We start from the raw sequence: 12,540 nt of genomic DNA, 5'->3' as shown, positions 1-12,540 counted from the left end.
TAGCTGCCCACCGGTAGCTTACTAGCTGGCTGTTGTGCCCCACCCCCAAAATCCCGGCACGGCTGCCTCGGCGATCACCGAAGCCCGAGGCGGCGCGTAGAAGTCCAGCGCCACAGCGCAGAGAGGAGGGGAGGGGCCATGGTTCTGCTGCCTCCTTTGGGTTTCAGTGACCGCTGAGGCAGCTGAGCTGAGCTGAATTCCCAACTCCTCCAGTATGATTGCTTCCTTTTGTTTAAAGTTTGATCATTATTTCTGAGCTCCCTGTAGAGGTAGAATATGATGGAGGAGGGGGGGGGTGTTTCCAAGCATTTTTTAACCCATTCTTTTAGTGCAGGCTTTCTTAATAGCCCTGGAAGGGTTTCCTGAATGGGGGAAAAATTGATTAATTTTCTATATTTTAAAAATTTTGTTAAATCCTTATCAGGTAGTATTGACCATATATGGGCATGTTGACCTCGTCTCTCCCCTCCCAAAATGGTCAATGATTGGCCTGGAGGGGGCGGAGGGGGCTTGCCAACCATGTTCTGCACAATTGTGCCACTTCTGGAGTTTCTCAATGCCTGAAGAATGTTTCAGGCATTTCTCAATGATAAAAAAAAGTTGAAAAAGGCAGCTTTAGTGGCTAGGAGTACCCACATAGCCCAAAAATAAGGCGCTGAGCTGTTCTTGCTTTTTTAAAAAGCTACACGGTGGCTTTTAGATGGACAGAAGGTGTAGTCTTGTTTGCACAGTGATGACAATCTGGCTTGTAGCAGGCTTGTATTTTTAAATTATTCAAAGCCGAAAATTATGACTTTTTAAAAACACGAGGGTTTCTGAACAAGATGAGACTTGCAGGAGTTGGCAATGCAGAATCAGGTCACTGGAGACTCCTTCACTGACCCTTCCTTTTAGCATCCCCCCCCCCCTCCCATCAGAACCTGTTGTGTCACTTCATCCGCTTTGTTTACAAGCTGCAGCCATGTTTTCTCCAATATTTTCTCCGTGTTTCAACAGGAAGAGTAGAGGTGCCAAACAAAAACAGCTCATCCCAAAGGTAAGGAGGAAAGGGTAAGAAGAACTGGGTTTCTCCAGGGGTAGGGGGTGTGGATGGATACATAGATGTCCTTTTTCTGTAGTCCCACTGCACAAAGGTTTAAGACCCACTGCACTAAATCCAGCTGTCTGGGGATCTCTGCTTGCATTTATAATGTAGCCTTAAGTTTCTAGCTCTCCTCATAAAGTTGATATGGCCTTATGCCTTACAGTTATAAGGTATTGTATTCTGTGGAGCTTGAAAAGCATTACGGCTTTTAGCAAACAGCAGTGCTGGGAGGACTGTGAGCACAAAGCAGTTATGAGATGCCCCAGCAATGGTGTTAACTCGGTGTTAGGGCTGGGAATTGAGGCAGGACTGTCCTAGGGGCCTGTGGCTCAGTGGCTTTGTTTGCAGAAGGTCCCTGATTCAATCCCCAGCATCTCATGTGGAAGGACTGGTAGGAGGTGAGACCTTGAAGCGCCACTGCCAGACTGAGCAGGCAGCACAAATCTTGATGGCCCGATGGTCTGATTCAGGATAAGGCAGCTTCATGTATGTAAGGCAGCGCTAGGCCTTCTCAGGTCACTGCTAGAACAGCGTACCCTGCTGGTGGGCCTCATGACGGCCCCTGGGTTTTGACCACCATGTGTCACAGAGTGTTGAACTGGATGGGCTCTTGGCCTGATCAAACAGGGCTTCTCTTACGTTCATATCAGGTTTTATGCAAGAGGCCCTGGGCTCATTCCCCAGCATATCTAGTGATATGAAAGAACTATACCTGAGACCCCAGAGTGGCTTTGATGGACCAAGGATCAGATGCAACGGAAGGCAGCTTAATGCGTGTTCAAATCATGCAGTTTGGCAGCAGTGGGGGACATGGGGTGGCTTGAATTCAACAAGGATCTAAAACTAAAGATTATAGTCTGATCTCTCGGATATAGAACCTGCTGGATTCCAAGTCCTTGAAGCTGATCGTGAACATGACCTTGCATGACCGGACCACGAAATCCTTGCTGCACCTACACAAGAAGAAGAAACCACCTAGTATCAGTGCTCAGTTCCAGGTAAAAGGAGGCCCACCCAAGAACCTTTTTTTAGAATCTTGTCTTGGGAAGTGGGGGGGGGGGCGGGGGACCCAGGACTGGCTGGCTGGGGGAGCTGCCCCTGACCACTACATGCTTTGTGACTGATTCCAGACTTCCCTCAACAAGCTCCTTGAGACCCTGGGGAAAGCCGAACCATTTTTTATCCGTTGCATCCGCTCCAATTCTGAGAAGGTAGGTTGGATCCAGAGGTTGCTGGGTGACTCATGGGAGGAGCATTTCGCTCATGGGACATCTTGGAGTCCAGCTCCCCCACAGGCAGACGAGGATCTAGATGGATCCTAATCTGGTTGCCATGACTACATCTCGAGGCAATGAATTCTGTTGCTTTCTCTGACACCAAAGGAGGTTACCGTTTAAATGTAGATAGCAAAGGACCCATTTCTTTGTGAACCTCTTTCAGTTGATCTATGCTATTAAATACTATTGATTACTATTTTAAAAAGTCTCTTGTGGTGCAGGGTGGTAAGGCAGCCAACATGCTGTCTGAAGCTCTGCCCATGAGGCTGGGAGTTCAATCCCAGCAGCCGGCTCAAAGTCGACTCAGCCTTCCATCCTTCCGAGGTCGGTAAAATGAATACCCAGCTTGCTGGGTGGTAAACGGTAATGACTGGGGAAGGCACTGGCAAACCACCCCATATTGAGTCTGCCATGAAAAAGCTAGAGGGCATCACCCCAAGGATCAGACATGACTCGGTGCTTGCACCGGGGATACCTTTATGTTTACCTTACTATTAAAAACAAGAAATTATAGCTTTCTAAATAGCATGCTAGAGAGTCAACAGTGATGCAGTCAAGAAGACAAGTTGGTTTTTATACCCCATGGTTCACTGCACAAAGGAGTCTCAAAGAGGCATACAATAGCCCTCCCTTCCTCTCCCCACAACAGGCACCCTGTGAGGTAGGTGAGGCTGAGAGAGCTCTAAGAGAAACTCTGAGTAGCCCAAGGTCACCCAGCTGGCTGCCTGTAGAGGGGTAGGGGATCAAATCCAGCTTGCCAGATTAGAAGCCAGGCCACCCTGGCTCTCAACTCTAGGGAATAGGACTTTCCTTTTGGACTCTGGATATAAGAGAGTACTTACATCCATCATCTCTTTTACCTTCCAGAGGGAGCTGTTCTTTGATGAGAGGTTGGTGCTACAGCAGTTGAGATACACCGGGATGCTGGAGACTGTGAGAATCCGGCAGTCTGGCTACAGTGCCAAATTTACCTTCCAGGTATTCCTTGGCAGTCACCAGAAGAGTCGGGGAATGTCCTTTAATTGTTTCCATTGTCAAACTGCTTTTGTCATTAGAGGCTTTCTCCTAAGGTGCCCCCAAAACCTCCCCTCCTGTAACAAGCCCATTAGATCTAGCCCTGTGGTCTGGAGGCCCATGCTGGAGACCTGCTGCGCAGCCCCATGCTGGCTGTGGAGAACATTCTTCTAGCTTCAAACCTGTTATGAGGCAGCCTGCCCCTTTAAGGGAGACACTCATGTGTAGGATGTCCCGCCACTTGCATCACTTGCTCAGGGGCAGGAGGCTCCCCTTCCATCTGTTCCTTTTTCGTCGCTGTGAGGGAAACTCAGGGTGTTTCCGCACAAGGACCAATGTTGCCAATTGGTTCCACAAAGCGGAAACGCTATTTTTAAAAGTGCAATCACGGCGTTACGCATACCTGCCTTTGTAGTGGAATCCAGTAGCGTTTCATTCATTTCCCACAGGTTTCCGGTCTCGCAGGAATCGCTAGAAAGGAAGCGATTTTTGCCATGCTTTATCCCACCCCTGGCTGTCTATCAAACGAATAGCCAATGGGTGGTTGATATCATGCTCCGGAAAAGCCCCTTTCCCTTTAAACACAGGTTTAAAAAAAAAAGAAAAGAAAAACACACGTTGATTCTTCCTAACGTAGAGACCCATCTAGCTGGTGTGTGAGCTGGCGTTACCATGCTCCCCCGAGTGAAAAAAAAATCCCCCCCCCCCTGCACGGGCGGAATTTTCGGCTGAAAATAAAGGGAACTTGCAAACGGGGCTGTGTTGTGCTTGGGGACTTAGGGGAGCTTTAAAGCACTTCTGTGGAGGGACTGTAGCCGGAGAAGCCTTGCTGGGTGAATGAAGGCTCGCCGGTTCGTTGCTTTCCGCTCGCTCCGAGAAAAAAAAAATGGCGATCGCTTCACCAGAAGTTCGGAGGAGAGAGCCAGGGGGAGGGACTTTGTTGGAACCGCAACAATGGGAACACACAGGTCTTTTTCGCTAGTGTTGCAGATTGTTCACAAGAGTGTAGCGCTTTTTGGAGGGTGAATCCGCTTTTCCCAATTTCCCTAGAAGCACTACAACGAATTGCTTTTCGCGGGACTGTTTCAGGAGTGTTGCAGATTGCGTTTGACGTCTTGCGGAACTGCACATTAGTAGCGTTTACAATTTGCAAGCCTTCTGCTGCATTAAAGTCGTGAGGAATGGACCTCATACTTCTATCATTCAGTTCCCCACCAGGGTTCTGGCTTCTATACTCATGGGTGAAATTTTAGAGTGGTTTTAGGATGTTTTTAATTTGTGATTTCAATTGTCTTACTGAATGCATGTTCAAAATGGTCGCCGTGTTGGTCTGAAGGAGCACAGTAAAATCAGAGTCCAGGAGCACCTTTAAGACCAACAAAAGATTTATTCCAGGCTTTCGAGTGCCAGCCCTCTTCCTCAGACTGAGAACTGACCATCATGACAGTGGGAATAATATATAAGCAAAAGTTAATCCTGTTATGTTAGTAAGCTGTGTCACAGCATATTGTTCACTTCCCTGAGTCTGTTCCAGGGGTGAGGGCAGTTCACAAATAAATAGTTCACAAACTTAAAAATAAATAAATGGAATCAGAAACGCAGCTTTTTCTGGTGTGTTTCTCACTTGAAAGGCTCTCTTCTTTTTTCTGCGCTGGACAGAAGTCTTTTCCCTTTGAGAACGGCTCAACTTGGTGCCTGTAGGCTTATTCCCATGGCATCTAAGGCCCTCTCCAGAAGGTGCATGAGGGGCAGTACAAAAATGCCTTGATGCCATGGGAGCTGCAGGGCCTCCATGATCTGGCTGGGGTTTGGGAATCCAGCTGGACCGGACCTTCTAATGCAGCCTTTCTTAACTTTTGAAACATTGTTCAACCTTCAAGAAACCCTGGAAGTGGCGCAATTGTGCAGATCAGGGTTGGGAAGCATACCTGTGTACACACCCACCCAGGGCCTCTCCCCTTCCCCCCTCCTCCAGGCCCCTCAGTGGGCTTTTTTTTGGGGGGGGGGGGTAAACAGGTCAACATGACCATATCACCTGATAAATGTTTAACAAATTTTAAAAATATATAAAAATTAATTAACTCCACCCCATTCAGGAAACCCTTCGAGGACCATCAAGAAATCCCTGGGTGTCACAAAACAGGTTAAGAAAGCCTGTTCTAATGTCTCACCAAGGCCCTCCTGTCTTCCTGCTTTCCCAGGATTTTGTAGACCAGTTCCAGGTGCTTCTGCCCAAGAACACCAAAGATTTCAAGGAGGAGATCTCTGCTCTGCTGACCATGCTGGAACTGGAAACCAGCAGCTACCAGATAGGGAAGACCAAGGTCAGTACATATTCAAAGATCAAGGAGTGTAATTAACTGAGTATATGCAACACAATGAAAAAGGATTAATGACTAGAGGGTGGAAAACTTTTACACTGGTTAGAAGTGACATAAAATAATGTAATGATCAACTAATGTAATCCTATATCATAATGTAAAGATATGAGATGTCTGTACTTTGTTCTTTTTTTCCTAATCTTTTTCTTATATGTTCTTGTTTTATATTTTTAAAAATACATTTGCTTATTTAGGATGTACACACACACACAAAGAATTCAGTACTTTTCAGATTGGGGTCAAATCAATTCGGCCAAATCCAAATCACCCAAGTTGCTGGTTTGGATTTGGAGATTCAGGTTTTGCAGAATCTGTCTGGTGCCATTAAAATCTTTGGTGCCATTGAAATCAATGGGGAATTTTGCCTTTTCATCTGTTCTGTGCCTGGAGGAGTGGGGTTTGAGGTAGATTCACCAAATTTGCGGCGTTGCTGCAGGAGCCTCTCCTCAAAAGAATCTTCACGTTTTAAAAATATTGGACCAGAGAGTCCAATTCTTGTAGGCTCCCCAAGAGGGTTCCCCATCTGACCTCCATTATTCCCTATGGTGGGAAAGAGATTCTCTGTTCTTTTTTCCCAACATTGAAAATAATGGATGTTTTCTACCAGGGTTTTCTATCAGGATATTCTACCAGGCTGTGGATTCAACCATGCCAGCCACTTATAATAAAATTTCGTGTCTTCAGAGTTGCTTATGTTGTGGCCATTACACCAAAGGGCCCTGTCGTCTACTGCAAAATGAGACCCCACACTTTGAGCACAGGGGGGCTTGTACTAAAGTAAATATGGCTCTTTCATCTCTAGGAAGCAAGGTTATTAATGCTGAGCATGGGAGCCTTGTACTAAAGTAAATATGGCTCTTTCATCTCTAGGAAGCAAGGTTGTTAATGCTGAGCACGGGGGCCTTGTACTAAAGTAAATATGGCTCTTTCATCTCTAGGAAGCAAGGTTATTAATGCTGGGAGGTATTGCATTGAATCCTGGAGGGACCGCTGTCTTAGGCAGGTGCAGCCAAAGCAATACGGTGTCTGGATGACACTGTCAAGATGGAAGTGCGAGTTGTACACTTCCACCATGTGTGGCTGCCAGGTTTCAGTGCGCTCACTGAGACAGACTTACAGGAAAGCTCAGCATCCTGCCCTCCTCCAAGTGACTCGGGTGTTGTTCCAGGTTTTCATGAAAGAAGCTGCGCGGCAGGCACTCCAGGACACGCTGCACAGGGAAGTCATCCGGAAGATCGTCCTCCTCCAGAGCTGGCTCCGGATGGGGCTGCAGAGGAGGCGTTTCCTCCGGACGCGTCAGGCAGCCATCACCCTGCAGGTAAGGGTCTTTCCAGTTGCCGCTGCCGTGCCCACCCTGCCACCCTCTGCTTCCCACCGGTGCTTTCTGGCCCACAGGCATGCTGGCGATCGTTCCGTGTCCGGAGGGAGAGAGAGAGGGAGGCGGCTGCGCTTTGCATCCAGTCCGCGTGGCGTGGCTTCAGGGAGTGGAAATCTTACCAGCAGCAGAGGAAAAGGATTTGCTTCCTGCAGGCTGTCGTCAGAGGACACCTGCAGCGCAAGCGGTGAGCAGCATCCGGGATGGGATGGGATGAGTGTGACCCGCAGGCACGGGCAACGGTGGCCGCCTGGCAGCCTTCTGACTCCTCTGCTTGCCAGAAGAAAGGCTGGGCCGCCCTTTTGCTGTCGCACCGTCACCGCAGGTGGCCAGAGGACGTACCCACGGATTTCTGGCCATCGGAGATCAGGTGTCCTGGGGGGCCACTCGAACCCCTTATCCTTCCATCGGCCCAAGGGGAGCATTGAGCCTGGGACATGCTGTCTGCAGAGTCCACTGTGTCGCCACTGAATTTTCTGAATTTTGTGCCTGCTTTGTCGTCTTTGCTCTAGATTTCAGCAGGCGGCTGCAGAGAGGCAAAGAAAGGAGGCTGAGGAGCTTGTTCACCCAGGGCCAGAGAACACGCTGAGCCAGCTGGAGGAACCCACCTTGGACCAAGGAGGCACAGAACCCGAGAGGCAAGGGAGTCCAAGTGCCGGAGCAGGAACCAAGGAAAGGGCTGAAACGGGGCCAGCGGAGCAGCAGGCACCTCATCCTCCCAAGTGTGTAGCCAGCAGCCGGGAGAAGCGGGCCTCCCGCCGGCAGAGGGGCTTGGAACACAACGAGTTGCAAAACAAGCACGTGGCATTTGCTTTGGAGGGGCCGGCAGGAGCCCTTAGCAGGGAAGGCAGCCCCCCTCAAGAGGGGGAGGAGGAGGAGAAGGACCACCAAGAGCCAGAGGAGGGGGAGGCAGCTTCTTCTGCACCTCCCAAGGGCCCAGCAGAAGAGGGACCGCACGTGTCGCTCCCTCCTTTGGACAATGACACAGCAGCTTTAAATTCCAGGTCACGACTGGAAGAGGTGAGGGGGGCTAGCGTGGACACAAACGGGTTAGGGGGGGCGGAAAGCCACAAGAGCCAGATCCGGGCAAGCCAAAGCTTCACATGTCCCGAGAGGCCCTCGGCGCTGGCCCTGAACCTCCAAAACCACTTGGCCGCCAGCCAGAGCTTCTGGGACCCTGCTACGCCACCTGGCGACCAGAGCCAGCCAGGCGCTCAGAGGGAGCTGGGCAGCCCCACCACCTTCCAGATCCAGCGGTACCAGGATGACCCCGAGAAGCTGCGGGACAAGAGGGAGAGGTGGAAGGGGAAGAGGTGCCCCACCGGTGGGCAGAACGATGTCCTCAGCCAGTCCCTGGATGGGAGAAGCGGGCAGAGCCCATCTCCACCCCGACCTCTCACGTGAGTGCCGGTTCCGGCTACAAGTTACTCCAGGCCAAGGGCAAGGGAGGGGGGCGAGAGAGGAACTGGGGCGGCTGGAGCAGATTGAAGCTGAGTACAATGCCTGGGAAGGCCCCTGCCCCCAAATGTTTCTGCTTGGCTTAGGGTTGCTAGACCCAGGTTGGGGGAAACCTGGAGAGGCTGGAGGGGGAGCCTGGAGAAGGGGAGCTTCAGGAGGGGAGGGACTTCCATGGGGCATAATGCCATACCAGCCCTACATGGCCATTTCTTCCAGGGGAACTGATCTCTGCTGCCTGGAGATGAGCTGTAATTTTGTGGGATCTCCAGGTCTCACCTAGAGGCTGGCATCTCTGGCTCGGCTGTTCAGATTGCCCTGTGACTTGCAGAGCTCCACAGCGAGAACCGGCCCGACGCTGGAGGCATGGGGAATGGACCACCTGGCCTCCCCCAGCCAGCCTCCCAACTGCCTCCCTCCCCTGCTGTCTTCCTTCAAGCTTGCACTTATACCTTGCCTGTCTTTCACAGTAAAAAAGGGGGCTAAATCACATGCCTTCCAGCTGCATGCATACACTTTGGGCCCTGACCAGTTGGGTGCACACCAAGTACAGCTGCCCAGTGACCGGGGGGGGGGGCAGTCAAGGACAGTTGCTGCGACCACAGGAGTGGGGCCTGGCTGGTATACAGCCAGCTGAAGGAGGCAGCCAACTGGCCTACCTCCCCTGAAGGAACTGCATTCTTCTGATGAGCTTCACAGTTTGGTGTAGTGGTTAGGAACCAGTTTGGTGTAGTGGTTAGGAGTGCAGACTTCTAATCTGGCATGCCGGGTTCGATTCTCCTACCTCCCCTGAAGGAAATGCATTCTTCTGATGAGCTTCACAGTTTGGTGTAGTGGTTAGGAGTGCAGACTTCTAATCTGGCATGCCAGGTTCGATTCTGCGCTCCCCCACATGCAACCAGCTGGGTGACCTTGGGCTCGTCACGGCACTGATAAAACTGTTCTGACCAAGCAGTGATATCAGGGCTCTCTCAGCCTCACCCACCCCACTGTCGTGGGGAGAGGAAAGGGAAGGCGACTGTAAGCCGCTTTGAGCCTCCTTCGGGTAGGGAAAAGCGGCATATAAGAACCAACTCTTCTTCTTCTTCTTCTTCTTCCTCCTCCTCCTCCTCCCAAGCTGAGGCCGGTGAGGAATGGCAGCAGAGGATATTAAGCGAAAAGCCTCATTCTCTAGGAGCTTCTAAGCTCTCAGTGGCTCCAACAGGCCCATTTATCACCAGCCTCCTTTCCCCAAGAACACCCCAAGCCTCCTTGAGCAATTTTGATCTCTGCCAGGCTTTTATCTACCCTCCTGAGAAAGGGAAAGGACGAGGCACAGTGAGATAGTACCCACTTTACTTGCTGGGGGTCCTGGGTTCCATCTCTGGCGTCTTCAGTTAAGGGATCCGGGAAGAGGAGCCATGAAAGACGGTGCTGACCTCAGTGAACCCCCAGGGGCTCATCCAATGGAAGGCAGCTTCTGGTGTTCTTGGCAAGCGTGCCAAAGTTCAGGTGTTTGCTAGCAGCTTCCTTTGAGTGAAGAGGCCCCTCTGCTAGCTCAAGGCATGTCGTGGTCCCTGTAAATGAGTCTTCTGTGGGCTTCTGATGAGCATGTTTTGACTTTTTGAGAGTTTTAATAGCTGTGTGTTATTTTAAACGTCTTGTAAAATGCCACAAAGAGCCTCTTGGGGCACAGAGTGGTAAGGCAGCAGACATGCAGCCTGAAAGCTCTGCCCATGAGGCTGGGAGTTCAATCCCAGCAGCCGGCTCAAGGTTGACTCAGCCTTCTGAGGTCGGTAAAATGAATACCCAGCTTGCTTGCTGGGGGGTAAACGGTAATGACTGGGGAAGGCACTGGCAAACCACCCCGCATTGAGTCTGCCATGAAAACGCTGGAGGGCGTCACCCCAAGGGTCAGACATGACCCGGTGCTTGCACAGGGGATACCTTTACCTTTAAGATGTCACCAGGCGGTTTTGCCAGGAGTGGCGGGCTAAAAGTCGAAAGTATAAATAAATGAAAATAATAGAAACCCCCCCCCCCCAATCTCGAGTAAAAAGTTTGAGAAGGTTTATGAACCTCCTCCTGGGGCAGGGAAAAAAGCGCCGCTTTAGTTTGTGTCCCGTTCTTAAATGCTGCTTTCTTGTCTTCCTGAAGATGGAAAGAGAGGACTTCTTCCTTGGATGACCTTCACAAGCTCGCCCCACCCACGGCCACGGACCAGGTAGGGGAGCGGGGGAGCCCTTTTGCCGTGGAGAGGGGCGGGGGCCTGGCGGAAGAAGGGCCAGTTGCGTGTTTCTACGGTGGAAGGACAGGTGTCTGGAACTGCTCTTTAACCAGGCTGCCTCCTCACGTGAGGCTGGAAACGGCCTCTCTCTTCTTGTCTTGCCACAGCAGTCCCCGGACGCCCCAGAGACTGACGGGAGCGGCAGGAAGCAGCTCATGCCGAGGAAGGCTGGGGAGATACCTGACCCCCTCAACACAGCTGCCCCAGCATTCGCACCTGGCCAGCAGGGGGAGGCCAAGTAGGTGTGCTCAGGCGGGGGAAGCTCATGGGCAAGAGCCCCCCCCTCCCCCCCCCCTCACACACATGCTGGCATTGGCTGATTTCCTTCTCTTCCAACACTAGTTTCTTCCATGGGCAGGCTTGGTACCTGCTACACAGTCACCAGCGACAGCAGCAATGCAACTGGATCACTGCATCATTCTTGGTTGCCCACAGATCCAGGCTGTGCATGATCCATCCTGCAGTCCCGCCCCCAGCTGCCTCTCTGCCTCCTTTTATGCTGGTCCTACAGCCAAAACACTGCTTCTGGCCAAAAGTTGCTTTTCTCTTGCCAGGTCCACGTTCAAGATCCCCCTGAGAAGACTCCTGGGAAAGAAGGTGGACAAGAAAACCTTCAAGGACAGCTGTGATGTGCCGGAGGAGGCTGAGGCCATTCCACTTCTTTCGTGTGTGCCGGCCATGGAGGACAGGGTGGCAGAAGGTGAGGACTGGCCTCTCCCTGTTCTGTCCTGAACAGAGAGAAAACAATCCCCTGGAGCTGCTTACCTATGGAGCCCGGAGGCTTCCTCTGCAAAAGCGGAAAGGAACCTATATCAAGAGTTGAAAGCTTTTGCCTTTACAAGATAATCTTTAAGTGGCTTTCAAGGAAATGTTGTGCTATTCTCTCTCAAACCGAATGCATTTAATCCGCTTACAAGCTAATTCTATTTCTGATATGCAAAGTGGCAGTTCTGTGTGTCATCAGCACCCCTCCACCTCCCTTTTAGTGGGGGTTGCGGAGATTGGGTTAGTTTATGATGAACCTTGTCGCCATTCTTGTCTTGTTATAATTAATTTGGTTAATGATTGGTTCTGTGGGGTACCATGTTTTTGCTGTATTGGTTTTAGGGGATTGGTTTTATGTAATCCGCCTCGAGCCTCCAGGGGGAGGCGGGATATAAATAAAATGATAATAATAATAGTAATATTCATACCCACCTCTGCTGTAGCTTAAACCAATCATTTGCACATCCCAGTGAAATAAAAATAGGAGCAGCAGGTAATCCAAGATATTAAAAACAATATGAAACTGCATCAGATTAAAATCCCATTGGATTAAGATTGGGAAGAGATTTTAAAACCTTAAAACCCCAAAGCATTAAAATTCACAAAAGGAGCCTTCGAAAACCACAGCAGGATCAAAACATGACAGCTGATAAAAACTTCACGGGGAAAGGGAACATAGGTAAAGGTAAAGGTAAAGGTAAAGGCATCCCCTGTGCAAGCACCGGGTCATGTCTGACCCTTGGGGTGACGCCCTCTAGCGTTTTCATGGCAGACTCAATACGGGGTGGTTTGCCAGTGCCTTCCCCAGTCATGACCGTTTACCCCCCAGCAAGCAAGCTGGGTACTCATTTTACCGACCTCGGAAGGATGGAAGGCTGAGTCAACCTTGAGCCGGCTGCTGGGATCGAACTCCCAGCCTCATG

At 50.7% G+C, this 12,540-nt stretch overlaps 1 protein-coding gene across 8 annotated transcripts in view; it reads left to right on the top strand.

The window, feature by feature from the left end:
* MYO9B (myosin IXB) overlaps positions 1–12,540 on the top strand; it is a 90,139-nt gene that overhangs the window by 56,312 nt on the left and 21,287 nt on the right. For 6 of the 8 annotated variants that reach the window (XM_077331854.1, XM_077331855.1, XM_077331852.1 and 3 more), the window contains 11 exons: positions 997–1,036; positions 1,960–2,082; positions 2,215–2,295; positions 3,229–3,339; positions 5,577–5,699; positions 6,925–7,074; positions 7,152–7,318; positions 7,644–8,531; positions 10,723–10,789; positions 10,924–11,090; positions 11,407–11,552. In XM_077331854.1, coding sequence (XP_077187969.1) covers positions 997–1,036; positions 1,960–2,082; positions 2,215–2,295; positions 3,229–3,339; positions 5,577–5,699; positions 6,925–7,074; positions 7,152–7,318; positions 7,644–8,531; positions 10,723–10,789; positions 10,924–11,090; positions 11,407–11,552 — 2,063 coding nt within the window. The remainder of the gene's footprint in view (positions 1–996; positions 1,037–1,959; positions 2,083–2,214; positions 2,296–3,228; positions 3,340–5,576; positions 5,700–6,924; positions 7,075–7,151; positions 7,319–7,643; positions 8,532–10,722; positions 10,790–10,923; positions 11,091–11,406; positions 11,553–12,540) is intronic. The other 2 variants (XM_077331849.1, XM_077331848.1) reach the window with 2 other exon arrangements.

This window comes from Paroedura picta, chromosome 4, assembly GCF_049243985.1.
Source record: "Paroedura picta isolate Pp20150507F chromosome 4, Ppicta_v3.0, whole genome shotgun sequence".
Taxonomy (NCBI): Eukaryota; Metazoa; Chordata; class Lepidosauria; order Squamata; family Gekkonidae; genus Paroedura; species Paroedura picta.
Note: the sequence above shows the minus strand (reverse complement) of the source record. Positions and strands in the feature narration are given on the sequence as shown.